The 19,174-nt window shown below is 41.7% G+C and overlaps 1 protein-coding gene across 2 annotated transcripts in view; it reads left to right on the top strand.

Annotated features, from left to right (window-relative positions):
• The window catches only part of LOC125305520 (inactive phospholipase C-like protein 2), a 41,991-nt gene extending 26,131 nt beyond the window's left edge, over positions 1–15,860 (top strand). For both annotated transcript variants that reach the window (XM_048260293.1, XM_048260292.1), the window contains 3 exons: positions 3,847–3,922; positions 12,273–12,382; positions 14,758–15,860. In XM_048260293.1, coding sequence (XP_048116250.1) covers positions 3,847–3,922; positions 12,273–12,382; positions 14,758–14,967 — 396 coding nt within the window. In that variant the 3' untranslated portion in view covers positions 14,968–15,860. The remainder of the gene's footprint in view (positions 1–3,846; positions 3,923–12,272; positions 12,383–14,757) is intronic.
• The last annotated feature ends 3,314 nt before the right edge of the window (positions 15,861–19,174 follow it).

The raw sequence follows: 19,174 nt of genomic DNA, 5'->3' as shown, positions 1-19,174 counted from the left end.
CAGATTTTTTGCAGTACTTTGTTGTCTAAGCTCTTTGACAAGGGATCAAAGGTGGAGTTTTGCCAGATTTTTGATTATTTGAAACATGCAGGGTGATAAGCGGAATGATGTTGTTTTAAATAATAGGGATGTTGTTTACACAGCAGACCGTTGTTATGTAAGGTCGTTTCAGACACTCCCATATTGATTCATCATTTCTAAATGCTTACGCTGTGAACATTGACAAGCCTCTTAAATATGTTATGCTATTTTCCATACAAAACTAAATATAATGTAGCAATATGTGTTTTATTTTATTTACTTAAAAACCTGTAAATAAAACTGAAAGCTACATCACTCTAACTGAGAGGTCCAGTTTGTGGCCAGGTCTGTAAAAAAATCTCATCAAAGTAATTTGCAATTACAATGCATTATAATGAACATAAAATATGCATACTTTGACATTTCACTTGACTAAGAATGTATTTTGTATTAAGCATATAATGTTATCCACAGGGAGGCATGCGTGAAGGTGACAAATGGGTGCATATTGCTTTAACTGTGGAACAGCAGAGGTTAGAGGACTACAGCTCAACACAGACGGCCATTAGCATAGCTTTGAATCCCATTTACTTAATGTGGCCATTATGGATCCTTCTCCAGAGTGGAAAAGGCACACTGTGTTCAGACACAAGGGATGTCTGTAAAAAATAAGTGAATTGTTCAATAGGGCAGAAAGGCAGTTTTTATAAATAGCAGTCTTAACTACAAATGCCAGCTCACATTAAAGTTATTTAGATTGTGTTCAGTTTGTTAGGCACTCAATCACTCAAGCAAATGATGATATGGATTTTATTGTCAGAAAAGTGTATCTTCAATAAAGTAGATGTTCATTCGCTGATGTTATCTGATGAATACTTAATCTTTTGGAGAAAGTGGATGTGTGTTCATCAGCAAAATTAAAGCTATTTGAAAGATTACAGCAAACTGCTAGAATCTGATGATAGAAATAGAAGTGGAGTTACTTAGAGATCAGACAGTGACAGTATTGTGAAGTACAATGTCACATTGATTGAAAGACACTGTGAAATACAGAACACTGTCAATAAATCATGAACCACAAGATGGAAATACTCTAGCGTGCCCATTTGAGGAGATGCACTTGTCATGAACCCAAACCAAAAATCACTGTGTGAGAGTGTACACTCGAGACCAGGCACTGTTCTGCATTTTAATAGACACACACTGGATGGTGTCTCAGAGTCCCTGCTGGATCATTAGTCAACTGGCTGACAATGACAAGACACGGTCACAGCCATGAGACAAGACTTTGTTGATGGGATTTATCTGTGAACAATGGACGGCGGTGACAAAAACTAGATCAAAAGAACACTACCATAGTCCACAGCTCTGGGAGCCTGTGGTCTCACTTTTATGTTTCTGCTCCTGTGCAGTGCCGTTTGATCAGGGCTGTCCCATACATTACATTACAGCCTGGCCTTGTGTAACTCAGTGGTCTGGAGAAACACAGGCTTACATCAAAACAGTGCACTGCATTCTTGTGGGGCAGCGGATCCTGGCTCGCCTTGCTCCAGCACACACTGAGCCGAAGAGGCATGCTGCGGAGTTCACATCCTCCGCCCTGAGTGCCTCTGCACTATAAATACCCCCGTTGTGGTGGGTCAGCCACCAAGGCTGTAATTTCTTCACCCATTAGTAGTGTAATCACAGTGGGCATGGCAGCCTTGAATCTGGTGCTGCAGCTGTGGAATGTCACAAACAGCCCCCTTCATGCAAAGCTGATGCCACACTCCCTCCTTTTCGGCACCGCCCCTCCACTTCCCTCCCCCAAGCAGCTTGTCTTCCTGTCTCACAGCAAGAGTGTGTAATGCATGTGACCTGAATGATGAAACCTGCATGGATGGGTCACTGCCATCCTTACACTCTTAAAAGGAATGTGTGGAAAACAACACATCTTGCGTTGTTTTTAACACATCTCTGTCCAGATAGGGACAACATAGTTTGTGTTGTTTCCAACACATTGCTTTTTTTTATTTGTTACACAATATTAAATAACACAACTTGCATTGAAAACGACACAACTTGCATTGTTTTTTTTAACCCATCTTTTTATCAGAATCAGCTTTATTGGCCAGGTTTGCGTAAACAAACAAGGAATTTGACTCCGGTTAATCTTTGCCCTCAAAGTACAACACACTTAACATATAAGAATAAAAAAAATAAATACCATACAAAGAGTAGAAGAATAAAAAAAGAACAGTAAGAATAGAATGAAGGGCAGTAGAATATGGCCATGTCCAGATAGGGACAACACATTCGTTTTAAGAGTGTATTTTATTATCTCAACTTAAAGTTATGCTTTTTATAAGCTTGCTGCCTGTAATGATTTTCAAGTCATGACTTTGACCAGGACAGCTGGACAGTTTGCTTGTTCTGTTGATTGCCTCCAATGTCCATACCACCGGGCACTGCTCCTACTACAGACTGTCACATAGAAATGTACTCCAAAGCCGTCCTCCTTTTTTCTGTGTTTTTCTCTCTCTTGGCAGACACCGTGCCCTTTTAATACATGACCTTTTGGTTCTCTTAAGTCACTACGGGAATGTATAAATCAATTAGAGTGACATTCTTTGTATAAAGAGTCATACCTGTGGCACTAATGGGATGTAAAGTGGAGCAATGTGAGAATCACGCTGAAGTCCTTTCCAATTTTAGATTATACGTGCCTCCAGTGAAAACATAATGGCAGCAGTTCTTATAGATTGATAAATAGACTCAACACAGATACGGTAATTTAGATTGGCCTGACTAAATCAGTTGTGATTGTATTTCTGACAAACACATGCGGTAATTTTGCTTTAGTCCCAGAACCATTATGCTCAATTGGTTGGTAGGACATGCTTTGAGATGTTATTTTTGGGGCTTAAGAAGTGTAAACGGATTCCCAAGGCCTCTGGTTGTACGATAAGAACAACCATGGGAACTTAAAACAGTCTGGAGGTCAATAAAAGTGTGTGCAGTCAATTAAAGTGAAAAATAACCTTGGCAGATAAATGGCACTAACGGCAGTAAAAGTCCAGGCGATCCAACTGAAGCATAGCTCAAGGTGTCATTTCATAACAAGACTATAGTTATTTACACGCATCCCTCTGTAGTTCTATCTTAGGAGGCTGTGGGGTGGATGCTTCTTTATTTTATTTATGATGTTATTACCAGATATGTGCCTCTGAAGTATCATCAGGAGGAAGTGAGAAGTCCAGGAACTGATTCTATTCTATTCTATTCATCTATTGATTCTGAAGCCATTTGTGCTCACGATTTAGCAGCCATTTTGTCAAGTCAAGTCAAGTCAAGTCAGTTTTATTTTTTAAAGCGGTGTAGTCGCCAGCGTGCCCATGACATCAAGACATGACAAATACATTTAAAAAATAACAAATACAAAAAATGCTGGACGGAGCGGCGTAGTCGCCAGCGTACCCGTGAGACCAAGACATACAAGACAGACAACAAAACAAATAAACAAATAAAAAGTGAAAAAAAAAGAAAATATATTTAAAAAGGGGAAAGGTGATGTTAAAATTAGTCCAATTTCCAAACCAACTGAAAATGTCCAAGGGCAATGATGATCCGTGAAATTGTGAGCTTATACCACACAGCACTTGAATCTGATAACGTCCTTCGTGTTTCTGAACACTTCTGGTAACTAAGCTTTAAAAAAAAACTACTATGCTCATCCTTTTCATATTTGAAAGGGATGCAGTGGTTATCTCAGGTCATTTTGTGAGTAGACATAATGGATTACATGATCCTGTCCAGTACACTAAATTCATGTTTTGTTTTTGGTAGATGATCCAGACCAGTAAAACACTATTGGAAAATTCTGAGGGGGTCTACGAGAGGATACTTCAAACTCAGAAAGCAGGTAAAAGATTGTGCATGTTTGTGTGTGTAGGCACATTTGTCCGTGTGTGACAGAGAGGGAGTGATCGTACATAGGGTAATGAATTTCAGGTGCAATTCTCATGTCTCAAAGAGCTAAACCATGAATGAGTTCACAGAAATATCAAAAGAGAACAAGATAATTATCCCTTGCTTGTTATGTAACTATTATTATGCACTGTTTTTTGTTCTACCTGTGTGAGGTTCTGCTTTGAGACATGTTTCAAACCGCTTCATTATCACTTCAATTAAGAGGTTTACAATGAAGCCTTAGTTTGCTAATATCCAAGTTTTTTTTTTTTTTGAGGTTACCATGACATTCAGATATCAGTGATCAGATCTCTTTAGAACTTACATTGTCAATTGATTCTTGATGGTGGTGGTTTCTGACATATCAGTATAATTTGTTATGGTGCATGTGGTCGCATATCATAGCGTAAGACTCAATCAAGTTCTCTCCTCAACCACCAATTATACCAGGTGTAGTACAATTTGGTCTGTCTCCAAATGTCAGTAATACGGCTATTCATTGACTGCACTGAATGCATTGAGTGCACTTCATCTGGGTGTTAATATTGCATTTGTAAGCTTTTCATTGGTGCTAGAATCTAGGCTCAATGAAATATCAGAGTTCTTTCACTGTTCAGTCATTGACATAGTGTGGGTTTGGCTCCAAAGGACACACTGAAGGCTGCACTGAAGTTAATGGTGGTTCAAAAAAAGAAAAGAGATCCATGTACATTTTCAGACATATCTATTTAAAATACATGTTATATCATACTCAATTGCATATATGGATCTTGCTTCCATACATACCCAGAAATCAAATCCTTGCATTTAAAAGGGTGGTTTTGATTCATGGGAATTGCTTATGGATGAGCAGTCTTCTCAAGTTTCTGCTTTCAAAATGGCATGAATGTTCCATTTTACTGGTCTTGCTGTCTTCTCATTCTAAAGCCTCGTGGATAAGCAAGCTGAGCCAGTTGTTATGAGGCTCAGTATTTATTGATTTGCAGGTGGTGGCCACATAAAATATTCATCCGCTGTTGTCCTGGCACATCGGCAAAGAAAATGGGACGTGCCTTGAACGGATCACACATTGTAAATCAAACTCCCTACGCAGTTTAGTTTACCCCTCTCTCCCACTCTCTCTCTCTCTCTCTCTCCCCTTTTCCCCAAAACATGTGCTGCCAGGTCTTTATTGTAGAATATGCATGAAAAAAGATGTTAAGTGTTAAAGAAAAATGTTAAGGTGACCAGGCAAATAAAATGGGACGTCCCTTGAATGGATCACACATTGTAAATCAAACTCGCTATGCAGTTTAGACTACCACTCACTTTCTCTCTTAATTTTTCCCACAAACATGTGCTTTCAGGTCTTTCATGTAGAATATGCAAAACAAAAAAGTTAAATGTAAAAGAAAAATGACCAGAATGAATGAAATCCATCAGGTGTAACCCTCTTCTATCTATATGTTTTGCTTAAAAAAAGCGAAGCGACTGCAAAAGACTTCAAAGTGACATTCATGTGAATGGTCATGTGATGAAAAGAAATAAGTAAACAGGTTGTTCCCACTTGGCATCAATCTAGATGTGCATTCCGAGGTATGTTAATAAATCTATATACCGCAATGTACAAAGAGATTACCATTAACATTCACCGTCAGGACTGTTAGCAAGGGGGAGAAGTGGACCAGCACCCCATGGAAACCCAACAAATACAAAGTTCTGAATAATCCATCAAAACTGCCCACAGAGAAAAATGTCTCAAGGTATCAACTTTCTCTTTCATTTGCTCTCTCTTTAGTATTGTGTGTGCGTGCGTGTGTGTGTGTGCATGAGCAAGTGAGCAAACTCCAAAAACCAAACAAGGCCCACATTATATAATTACAGATCAACATAGGCCTTTGATTACGCTCACGTATTTTAGAACCGGAAAGCCACACTTCATTCCATCCGCCCTAAAGGATGGCAAAGATTTCAGCCCCTACAACTGCTATGTCGATATCTTGTTACCTCGGGAGATTAAATTGTTACCATATACTTATGACCTTATCTAATCACTCACTGCATTTTAAAGCCAAGCCACTGCATTTAAAGCTGACCATCCGTGAATAACAGATGCTGACAAATCAGGTCTGTGCAGCTGTGTACCAATGCCGATGGATAAACCTATACTGTGTGACTCAGATGTAGAACTGTAGGAGGATTTAAATCACATCCTGATAGTATAATAGACAAAATAGTAGATAATCAAAAAAACACACAGGAAAACAAACATGCAGCGAAAAATAACTTTCTAAATACTACCTGATGCTAGAAAATGGGGTGTATGTGTGTGTGTGTGTGTGTGGGGGGTGATTAGCAAAACACTTCATTGAAGTGTTAACGAGTCTACAATTATGCATGTATTATTATTTATATTATATATATATATATTCCATGTTTCTACCACATTGTCTTGCCATCTATTGGCATGTGGCAGTGTAATTTTCAGTCAGAACAAACATATTGGTCAAGAGAAAATCAACATTAAATCAATATTTGCCAAGGGGTAAGAATAATTTTGTTATAGATGCTATATTATAGAACTATATTTTGTTATAGAACTATATGTATGACAATGTGTTTTTTTGCTGCCGGCTAGTCAAAACTCCCAAGTTGTTACAGGCTGTCAATTCTATCAATGCAATCCTAAAGTTTAGTGTAGCTGCAGGTTAGTTGGGAAATTAAAGCTAGTCGCAAAGCAGGCAGCTTTAAATTGCAGTAATATAAAATGACCAAATAAAGGCAACCGATCACATCCTAATCTACCTAATTTGTGTGGGAGAACTTTGTTTTATCATCTGCATTTTATCTTTTTACTTGCAGATGTTTTATCATCTGCAAGTTTCCATTCTATCCAGGAAAATGTATACCTAGGCTACAGTGTTTAATCATAATTTTGAAAAGACCTACACACATCATCAAAATGTTTTCCTGATTTCATTATAATAATGCAAATACTGCAAGTAAAATCCCAAGAAATATGAATTTTTATGTTTTTTACTGAAACTTTTCAGCAGACATTAAGATGCTACAATGGGATGATTCTGAAATATTTTTTCTGTTCTAGGCTGGTTATCAAAATAAACAAGCCAATGAGTCTAAATTAGTGCCTCAATCCAAACAGAAAAATATGCTTTATATATATTAAAACATCAAAACACTCATTCCTAATTCTGACATCTGTCAGAAGTGACGGTCAGTGTGGTAGGCTACTATGAGTATGAAATACAGAAAAAAATGAATCATCATTTTCATATAATGTTGATAAATGTGAAGTCATTTTATCATAGTGAGTCCAATAGGGTTAATATTGCTTACATTTTAAGTGAAAGTTATCATTGTTATCATAACATTGTGCTATAAAATAGAAGTTAAGGTATTTTGCCTTAGTATGACCGATTGTCATTTTGTGGGCAGTACTAAGGCAGAATACAGTAACTTCCAAAAAAGGGTCAAAGATCAAATTTGAGTTCAAATGTTTTTGTAGATAGATTAATACAGGTAAACACTACAAAATGTGAAAATTACAATATTATACTTATTACTCAATTGTCAGGACATTAAGATAACTTTAAAGTCATTTTTCTCAGTTTCACACTCTGGTGAGTTAAGGTCTTTTGCCTTAGTAGGGCAACATTGTATGGTTTAATGGTCCAATGATGCCTATTGGGGCAGGTCTCTATGCACACTGCCTGATCTTTTCCTCCAGAATCTCAGTGTAGCCTCTTGCTTTAGTGTTACCGCTTACCTTGAGAAGGTCACCAGGTCCCCCTGGTTGAAAAACATCCCAAAAGAATACTTTTCTAACCCCCACATTTGAAATGGACATGGTGTCATTGGAATTTAAGGCTTCTTTTTTTATGCCAATCTCAGGCCATGTCCCTAGGTCAAAACAAATTCAGCGAAAGCTAAATTAGGTGTGCCCTTATAACGGTTCAGCTGAGTTGTACATGTTTGGAGAAGAGTGATCCATGATCAGCATCCAAGATGACCAAGTGGTCCATTTTTAGATGGAGTGAACATTTCAACCACCAAAACACCATCCACAATGTGGAGAATGGCTATAGAAATGTATTCGTTTTGGGTGTTTTTCAGACAATGGGACCTGGTGAACTTCTCAAAGTAAACAGTAACACTAAAACAAGGGGCAAATTGAGAATATTGGAGGAGAAGATCAGGCTGTCTGCCGAGAGATCTGCCCCAATAGGCAGCATTGGACCATTAAACCACACAATGATCCAAAACATACAGCTAAACAAAGCAAGAAATTGTTAACCGAGAACAATACCAACATTTTAGAGTGGCCCAGCCATAGTCCAGACCTCAATCCGTCAAAAAAGTGAGCACAAGGCCAGAGGGAAGGCAAATAATCGCTTTTGACTAAAAACCCAGATTGCTGTTAAAAAGGTGCAGTCTAGAATCATTGTGGAGACATGGAGAGGCTTGGTAGGTATTATAAGAACCATTTTGAGAGCTGTGAATGCAAATATAGATGTTTCCATTGATTATTTAAAAAAGGGTATTAGTGTTAATTTTGTCACCTATTTTTAATTTAGTCTTAGTCTTGTGACGAAATGTCCTTTTTAGTCTTTGTCATATTTAGTCATTCAAATATCATTTTTGTTAGTCAAGTTTTAGTCGACTAAAAGTCTCGTCATTTTAGTCTAGTTTTAATCAAAAGAAAACTAAAGGTATCTTAGTCTTAGTCAGTTTTAGTCAACGCATTTTAGTCTTTTTTTTTTATAACAAATCATTTCTGATTACCATTTGAGTCAAATAGTGTTTCACACATCTCAATTTTCCAACAATATTGTGTGTCCACAAGGCTACTCGTCTGTTATAATTACTCATTCGTCAGTCAGTATGTTTACATGCACAGGTAAGTCGAGCTACAGTTATAGCTCGGCTGGGATTTGACCATAGACAGTAAAAGATTTGACTGGACCACTGTCATATTAAGTAGACCAGTGTTTCTCAAAGTGTGGTCCGGGGATCACTGGTGGTCCATAAGCTATCCCAAGTAGTCCTTGAGCAGACATGGTAAAATATAATATAGATGAGTTGTTTGCAATATTGAACCAACTTGTATGTAAAAACAGTTCTGCAACACTGTCTATGTAAGATATGCCAGTTTAAATCATACAGTATGAATCCACACAATAAGCAAAGTGCAAAGACAATAAGCAAAGTGATTCAGTGAGTAGGCCTATTGTGTAGGCCTACTCACTGAACTATATTATAGGCTACTGTTGAAGTAGGTCTAATCTTTTTTTTTTTAGCTAGGGTTAGTTAAGTGGTCCTGAAACTGAAAAAAAGTTTGAGAAACACTGTCATAGGCCAAAGTATTAATGTTTTACTCCGCCTACGCTAGATGGCGATATGTAAAACACAACACATTCCCCAAACAGACTCTCCATCTTAGCCATAGCTAACTTGCTAGCTTAACTTTCCATATTAGCTTACTTGCTAGCAAACTTTGCATCATCAGTCTAACTAGTTAAATAGTTGACATTACATGATGAACATTTTCGTATGGACATTCTGGGGGATGTTAATTTGTATAAGAGAAGCTTCAACTTCTGGGTATGTAGCATTGTGGCATAAAGCTTAGGTAGTTAGCTTGCTAACTCCAGTGTTCTTGTTCTATGTAGTTTCGTGTTGCAGCCACAGGGTTGCAGCAACAGCACGTAGACTAGCCTACAGGAAAGCTGTTGCGTATGAACTCATTCGGAATATTTTGAAAACATAACAGCTAGATATTCTGTCTTCTTATTTTGTAGACGAAAATTAAGAGAGATTTTATCTTAGTTTTTATTTCATGCAAAACATTTTAGTCTCGTCTTTTTTCGTCAACAATAATGCATCTTAAGATAGTCTTAGTCTAGCCTGACGAGCCAGACCCACATTAAAATGTAGGGTCTGGACACTCACCGTTCGCAGTGCTCAGTCCGAGGGGCGGGATAATCAGTTGTCTTTCAAATTCCCTCTGCACACAATAGGACAGCGGCAGCGCTATGAGTCCCATGCGTTTCCCACCAGCGGAGCTAGTTGGCTAGTTCAAACGTTTGCCAACTTAATAAAAGCTTAACTCGTGTCACACTGTTCGCCAGCAGCAACATCCATCTTATTTGTTTTCAAGTAGCAGATAATTCAAGCCAAACCGTTGCAACTCTGCCATCAATCATTATGTTAAGCCCACCTAACGACTCTATACATGATTTCATTGGCCTGATTAAGTTTCGATTTCTGGAGCTCACAAGCCAACGGAGAGTTGCTAGACTAGCCCTGGCTAATGTAATGTAATGTAATTCGCTGCCGCTAGGGGCGCGTCTAGATTTCTAGGCTAGTCTTAGTCAGTGTTTCAGGACACTACTGCCGTCTCGTCATAGTCTCGTCTTAGTTATGAAAAAAAAGGTCGTTGACGAACATATTTCCTCTCGTCTCGTCTGACGAAATTAACACTAAAGGGTATGAATAATTTTGGACACGCCATTTTTCATCAAAATGAAAATGCTAATTTTTTTGATTCCATGTTTCTACCACATTGTCGTACAACCTTTTGACATGTGGTAGTGTCATTTTCAGTCAGAACAAACATATTGATAAAGAGAAAATCAACATTGAATCAATATTTGCCAGGGGTATGAATAATTTTGTTCTTAACTGTATATATACTGTACTTATATATATACATTACCGGTCAAAAGTTTGGGGTCACTTAGCATAGCTGTGTGTGTGGAACGTTAGTAAACCTCACTCCCCGACGCCTCAAGAGCAGTGCTGGCATGAAAGCTAGCAGCCTGGGCTTTTTGCTCGATTATCAGCACGCTTGACTCCCGATCCGAGGTGCTGCTGTTTCGCGGGTTTGAGTCCGGGCGTGTGCAGGGCTGAATCGCACAGGTTCAACATAACGCAGGTTACATATATATATATAAAGTGTATATAGAGGCATGTGAGCATGTATATATTCGTCAGTGGGCCAACATCCAGGGCTCAAAAAGCAGGATGTGATTAGCCTCAGCATTTCACCATACAGTATATCAGACTTGTAGTGGTTGTCAAAGGGCATAGGCCTGTGTTCTTGCCGTTTGCCACCACTGAGGCGTTGGCAGAGGGGCTTGAGTTTTTAAAACACAGCTGAGCACAGGCTGACAATACAGGCTTTCCCACAAGCCCTCTACAGCACTGCACGTTGCTAGGCAACAGCTACAGTGAAGAGGAGTGAGGCTCTTGCTGTGCGTGTGCCACCGCATGCCATCTTCAGGACAGTCACGCGTCATTAGAAACAACAGTGTCCGCCCGCGCTGGACTGTTGAGAGGTGCCCCTATCTGGTGCCAGTCCCCAGGCCCTCAAATAAAGCCACTCCATCAGCGAGAGAGGGAGAGCAAAAGAGAGAGAGAGAGAGAGAGAGAGAGAGGAGAGAGAGAGAGAGAGAGAGAGAGAGAGAGGCCTCAGTTGATGCTGCCGTTTGGTCTCTCCGTCGACAGCCTGTTGGATGGAACTCTTTAAGTCAGTTCTACTGAGAACAGGATGGCAGTAGGGTTGTTTAAAAGGAAAGAGGGGGGGGGAGGAAGCAGTGGGGGGAAGCAAGAGCTTGGCTGGTGACAAATCCGCCCTCTGTTCCATGCTAATGCAGTATAAAAGGATTTTATGTCTGATGTGCCCACGCCTCTCTCCTTGTACGGGGGACATTTTGATTTCTCTCTCTCTCTCTCTCGCTCCCCTACTTTTTCCTCTATCCCTCTTTCTTATTCTCTGTTTCACCTTTTACTCCCGTTGTCTTGGACACCTGTTTCCTTGCGGTGTCATTTCCACTTACAATCCTCATTTGCAACACAGTGCTTAAGGAAAGAACTGACTTATTCAATTTCACCTGGCACCCCTAACAGGTATTAGTCTGGATACAAAACATCAAACACTACCAAGTGAAGCAGGTCCACAAGTCACAATAAGAACATCCTTATCTGGTACCTCACTGTGTGCCCCCTTCTCACCTAACCCATGTCAGAATAATTGGCTGAGCATCACATGATCAAGCTTAGGGAAGGTCATGCTAGGGTGTACATTTCATAGTCTTGAAAACTCACAGGATTCTTTCATATAGCTTTGATCTTAATTTTGATTAAATCCTTCAAAGGATCTCTCCAGGGAGTCTCCAGTGCGTGATGAGAGATCCTGATCCCATGTGTAGGGCAAAGATGAAGATGGGAGAAAACAAACTCTCCGATGTCAAAGGCCACTGGGAGAAAATAGCTAACTCTGTCCCCGTATGTGATTTCTTTAGCCATGGAGTTCCATGAGAACCTACATGACCTGGCCCTGAAGGAGGGCCTAAAAGGCCGTAAGCTGCACAAGTCTGTGGAGAGCTTCACCTGGAACATCACCATCCTTAAGGTACGGCCACGCAGGCCCCCAGTCCATCCAGTCTCATTGCGCCATCACTCATCGTTCAAGTCAAGTCAGTTTTATTTGTATAGCACATTTAACATGCACAGAGTGCAACCCAAAGCGCTCCACATGTAAGACATTGTCATTGACACATAGACTAACAAAGACAATAGCGGACAGAGCGGCGTAGTCGCCAGCGTACCCGTGACACCAAGACATAGAACTACATTTAAGAAATAACAAATGCAAAAGATGCCAGAAGGAGCGGCGTAGTCGCCAGCGTACCCGTGACACCAAGACATACAAGACAGACAACAAACAAATGAATAAATAAAATAAATAAAAAATAAAAATAGAATTAGTCTAATTTCCAACCGGCTGAAAATGTCCAGGGGCAATGATGACTCGCGTGAAACTGCGCACAGCTGTGTCTCCACAACCGATGCAACGCCCACAAAGTTCTTTACACTCACTGGCAGTCTGGAGATAACGTGAACGTTAGGCCTTGTTAGTGTGGAGATCACTGGAAGCATACCAGTCCGAAAGTCGTGGGCGATCTTGTAGATCAGCAACTCGGTGGACTTATAACAGCGACAGTTTGTTGGTCCGTAATGCGGAGTTCTTCAACGTTAACGTTAACGTTAGTCTGCTCAATCCAGACTCCAGGCAGTTGGCATGGCAGCTCACAGGTCAGAAACAGCTCGGCGGCCTCGGCAGATCTTTCGCAGTAGCTCCAGCTGCTGTCCCGAAAATCCCCTCGACCAGACAGAAGGGTGCAGCACCGGCTCACAGATGGATGGGAAGGATGTAAGAGGCCCAGGGCAAAAGCTAGCCATAGCAAGCTCCCAATGGACAGACGTTAACAACATCAGCCGACTTTGAAAGCAGTAAAAGGACTAAGAGAATAACACGAAAACTATCAAAAATAACGTAAATAAAGAGAGAAAACATTTAACTAGACAAATCAATACAAAATGACATTACATTAAATTACGAACATTACATAAAAACAAACAAAAACATGATGCCAGACGGAGCGGCGTGTCTCGCCAGCGTCCCCGTAACCTAGCAACCAGATGTTCATGTACTGTTTACCGATAAGCTATCGGGCTCCACCGACCATTTCAAAAACCTTTCCTTTTTTCACCCCTTCTCCAAAATCGCTAGAGGTAATTATAAGCCACTGACCTTCAACATATTTATTTGTGATATTTGCATGTGGTAATTAAGATGGCAGCATGCTACGTTATGCTTTCTTGCCGTAATTAATGAATCTGTCCCCGGATAATAGAGTGTGTCCTGCCGAAAGGGTCGCCAAACCACGGAGATTATTATTACACCCAGGTCGCTCGGTCACCTCTGAGCACCGCCACCTCTGAGTGCCCCTCCAGGCTATAGACCTGCTGCCGCCTCGCAATCATGACCCACTCCAGTGCCCAGGGTGGCGTCCTGCATAGTAACTAGTATTCAACAGAGCGGGTCCTGAACAGCCCCTGAACTCAGAGATTCAGCCACCTGATAGTTACAGTATGTTTGTTATAGTATGAATAACGTGCATGGTGGGGAATATCATTATCCTGAACAAAATTTAATTCAAATGTGGTCACCTTGAGTTGGAGAGTACTGTATGTGGTCAGGTGTGTGCTGACATCTGGTTGTGAGTGAACCCTGGCGCGCTTGGCTGCCGCTACTCCCTGGACATGCTATGTTTATGTGTGCCCTCTCCATACTATCTGCCTGTCACCTTTGTTGTTTTGAATATTTATACACCGTGCGTTTCTACAAACTTTACCTAGTTTGTGTGTGTGTGTGTTTCCCCCCAAAGACTTGCATTAGCACATGTTGGCATCATGCCAGCATCGACTGTGGCTGAGGCAAGGGTCACCACTGTTGTGGCCGACATGGGAAGGCTCGCAGACTCGCCTTTCCATTGCCCTGACAGCCCACTGATTCGATCAAGGGCCTTATTTCCTCCATCTTTTCCTGTGCATCAGGCGTGTGTGTGTGTGTGTGTGTGTGTGTGTATGTGTGTGTGTGTGTGTGTGTGTGTGTGTGTATATCTGACCCCTCCGTGGCACCATACACCAGACAGCTCTGACCGCTGCCCTACGGGCTCAGCCTGTTCCAGCAGCTGCTCAATCGTTCCCAGTCACTTACTCACTCTCTCTTTTCAGTGCTATTTTCTGTTTGTCCATCTCTCTTTCTCTTCCCCATGCTGTCTTCCTCACCGACAGGTCCTTTTGCTGCACGTATGTGTTTTTTTTCTGTGCAGTCTCTCACTATCGCGCTTCTTCGCTATCACTCACGTTCCATGTCTGTCTTGCTCTGTCCCTCATTTGCTGTTTATTCTCTCTCTCACTGTCTGTCTTTCTCTTGTCCAGGGCCAGGCTGACCTCCTGAAACACGCTCGCAGTGAAGTGCTGGAGAACCTTAAGCAGATCCATTACGCCGCTCTCACCTGCCAGCTCGCCAAGGGCGGCGGCATGGGGGGGGGCTCCAGCAGAGGATCCGAAAGCCGCGTTCGCCGCAGCCTTCAGGTCATCCCCGAGAAGGAGCAGAGCCAAGAAAACATCACGGACGAGGAGAACTGACCGCGACGAAGCGAAAGAGAAAGGGGAGAAAAAGAGAAGCGCGGGAAGAGAGCGACGTCTGCTCCTCCGTCCTCTGATCCATCAGTGTCTGCCCCCCACCCCGTTCTTCCCACCCGCCCACTCCTCGCTTAAGCCCCTCGGAGAAGCCGATTCCCGGTTAGGTGGGAGTGCCGCTGGCCAGCGGCAGGATCGGTCACAGAGTGACGGTGTCCGTGGCGCGTTAAAGCAGAGCCCTCATGAAAAGAAGCTCAGCAGCCCTCCACGCCATGATTTCATGGGAGAGGGGGGGAAAGAAGCACAAAACAGAGTGATTTTATATATGGGAGAGGTTGCAAACAGGAACAGTGAATGTACCAGGAAGCTGAGTGAGAACAGAGCTGTTTACAAATTAAATGATGAACCATGTTCTTTCTGCCAAAATAATCTGCGAGTTTGGGTGTGTATATAGATGCGTGCGTGCGTGAGTTTGTGTGGGTGTTTGTGTGTATGCGTCTGTGCATGTACATAAAATGTATATGTAAATGGAGATACATGTTACCTTTTTTGGAAATGTGCATCATTTTATTGGGTAAGATTTTATTTTGATAAAAGAGAGATCGTTATCCTATAAAAATGGATTTATTGTTTGTCTGTACAGAAGGGCTAAGGGGGGAGGGGGACGGACATTTTTAATGAAGTTTATTCCGTTAAGTGATCCTTGACCTGTGATGGTATTGAGAGGGGCTCTGTTCAGCTGTGGAAACATATATTTGAGAATTACGGGGGTCAAGGATGGCAGAGTTTCTAGACCCCAACCAGCAGCCATTGTGAAAAAGGGCAGAGGCTGTGGCTTGCTTCAAAGCATTGTTCTCTAATTTGCTGTTGGTCCTTGAAGATTAAAAGATTAAAAGTGATATGGTGTAAATGCTTCTTAGTCATTCCTGGTCAAATAGTAACCCTATTGATACTGTAAAAAAAAAAAAAAAAAAAGACAATAGTGCCTCGTTGCTACAGTTTCCAAGGAAGGGTTTGGGAAAGAAAGGAGGGCGGTTTTCCCTATCCTCTCCTTCCCACTGATGCTCAGCGTACCTTGTAATGCCGGATGCCTCTTCTGTCCAGTTTGCTTCTAGTTCCATTCTTGTGACTGCACGTCCTACGGTTATTCTCAATGCTTAGAGGCATAAACTGGATAAGTCTATTAAAAAAAAAAAAAAAAGAAACAGAGGGGAAAAAGGCATTCATAAATTTCAGTGCTGTGACAGTTGGTGTATTTATAACTGTAGTTAACTGTTTATACTGCTGCTGGGGGGTTAGCTTTTAACCAGACAACCAGGTTTTGTTCTAATATGTTAACCCAAGAGCTCAGAAATAAACCATGTCAAAGAAACTCTCGTGGTGTCTTGTCTGCATAGAATTTAACACAACCTGCAAGCCCCACTTGGTTAAAAGAGGTTGTACATTTAAAGAAACACACAAAAAAAAACATACAAGCTAGGTTTTAATGTCACGTTAGTGTGTTCCCAGGTAACAGCTTCAGATTGACTTTGATTGATTCTGTTGTTCCCTCTAACCACACTCCACACCCTAAATAATGACCTTGCTCCCACTGGAGCCATACACACACACACACACACACACACACACACACATTCACGCGCGCTTGTCTGCTCTACATGAAGGTTATCAGAGTGATCTCACACACATGCACATACACACACACACACACACGGCTGTTCTCCCACTGGACTGTTGGGTGATGCTAGCTGTAAATAATGAAGACAACCAGATGATTTACTGGGGACGTTCCGTAGGGGAGAGAGACATGGGCCAAGCACGCTTCTGGCTGGAGTCGAGGGGGACTGTTTTGCTCAGCCAAAGCCACAGCAGCAGAAGAGCAGCATCACTATTGATTAGATTCCAGGTCGGGGGGAGAGAACAGTGGAACAAGCCCGGGGACAGGGACATTGTCTAGGTAGTGGTCAGAGATAGCATTTGTGCTCTCTCACAATGCAAACAAATACACACACATTTATGCTCGTCCCTTGTACACACACACACACAGGCTCGTTTGGGTGTTTCCTTCACCATTCAGAGCGGTTGCACCGTTATTGCCTCGGTGGTCCAATGTGACTGGCTGCATAGTGGAAATTAAATGAGACGCCAGTGTTCCAAGAATACAGAACTCCTCCTTCGGGTGCCAAGCAGAGTCATGCAAAAACAAACCACATTTACCTCGCATTAAACACCAGTAATGCTATTTGCTGTTGTACACCTAAAAAAGAGACAACACAAGCTGTTGCAGTAACACAAGGATGAGATTCAGTTTCACTACTGTAAAGAACATTTCGCATACGGCTGCTCTGTAAAGAACAAGTCCCAGCCCTGCCATATTTTTTGTCTGACATTACAAGGCTGTAAATATCAATAAAACAGGCTTCCCTGGTTAACGAGCTGACAGAGTGGGAATAAAATGAATTCCGTTAGAATGCCACCCCCAATGCAGACGGCTGTGGACAGGGTCTGTTTTTTGTCAGTCTGAACATGAACGAACAGCATGTCCAGCCACCCTGAAATACTTCTGTTGGGTTCCAGTGATCATTGAACACTGGGCTTACAGTACTGCATCATAGTAAAATATATGTGACTGGCTATAGTGGTGAGTGGTACATAAAATGACGTTCAAAGCAGACTTTCGATGGTCTTACTTGGTGCCAACTGTAAATGGGGTCAGTAAAGTTGTTGTGCATTAAAGACTTCAATTTAATTTAGTCTTTGACTAAGTTTTAACTTAAAAAAAAAGTTTGGAATTTGCCACTCACTACTCATGGTACCCTATCCTGTACAAATATTACTTTTTCATTCTGCAGAGATCTTTGTTGTGTGTAAAAGCTAAAGCTACTGATTCTATCTGTAGACGCCTCTCTCTAATGCCTGGGAATATTTTTTTGTTCACATTGTACAGAGGACTATACATTTCCTCAGTTTGCACAACTGGGTGTGGCACAACTATTCTTACACAGTCTAGCTTTTTCAGGTTTAATGGTGTGTGCACTAGAGTGTGCCTGTGTGCTTACAGTGTACAGTACAGGTGGTGGAGGTGAAATGCATGACTGAAGTTTTTTAAATGCTCCTCCCACTCCCAGTGCTCCGACCTTGCCTCTGTACAGGGGCAACTTAGCAGATCAAATCCTAAAATGGCCTGTGAAAATCCATCCGTTTTTAATAAATTAATGTTTGGAGTGCAGCTCAGCCCCTCACTCACACTAATCCTTCATTTGTAAGCTGTTTTTAAAAAGGGCACGAAAAAAACACATCGGTGTGTTAGGACACAACGTGCACGCTAGTTCGGGTTGTGACCCCCGTTGCTCTGGTCTGGTGAGGCAAGAATAACAGGAAGCAGCTGATTCCTCAGCACCTGAAGGAGCTGAGCTGCGCTACGCTACGCTACACCATGCCGTGTGAACTTGTTTAGCATCTCTGCTTGAGCATCTCACACTCCACTCTCGCTTTCGCTTCCCTGGCAGCGCCTTTGTGTTTGGATGTGCAGGGTCGTGGCCGAGAGAGTACCGCACGTACCCATGTCAAATGGAGGAGGACATGGGCGAAATGACCCCAGGGCCTCTTTGACTGTGAATAAAGCAGCCATCCATTACTGCAGACAAAAAAGCTGCTTAGCTCTATATTATTGGGCCTTTTCCTCTGATTTGCTCCTCAACTGTGCTTAATGTAGGGAAAAGAAGAGCAATGTAGCCTCGAGACCAATGCTAACAAGAAAAAAAGAAACTCAAACTCAGCCACTCAAAAGACACTTAAAAGGAGAATGCTCACACACAAACACACACATGCATACACACATTCAACACACACACACACACTCACACACACACACACACACACATGCACACACACACACACACACACACACACACACACACACACACACACACACACACTGGCATACCTGTGTAGTACCTTGAATATTTTGTTCATAGTGTTTTCTACAGACCAAGGCTTTTGTTATGGGGTACACAAGCTTTAATGTGTTGCTGATGCGAGGCCTTTCACACAGCTGCTTCTCATACTGCCCGTCCTCACACTGTGGGCTGACAGGGACACCTGACAGCGGATATGTACAATACACACATTTACTAGCTTCAAGTCTGCATAGTCTATCATACCCTTCGGAGTTGTGTCACAATATGTTTGAATTTTAGTATTTTGCCAGATT

This window comes from Alosa alosa, chromosome 13, assembly GCF_017589495.1.
Source record: "Alosa alosa isolate M-15738 ecotype Scorff River chromosome 13, AALO_Geno_1.1, whole genome shotgun sequence".
NCBI classification, from domain to species: domain Eukaryota; kingdom Metazoa; phylum Chordata; class Actinopteri; order Clupeiformes; family Clupeidae; genus Alosa; species Alosa alosa.
Note: the sequence above shows the minus strand (reverse complement) of the source record. Positions and strands in the feature narration are given on the sequence as shown.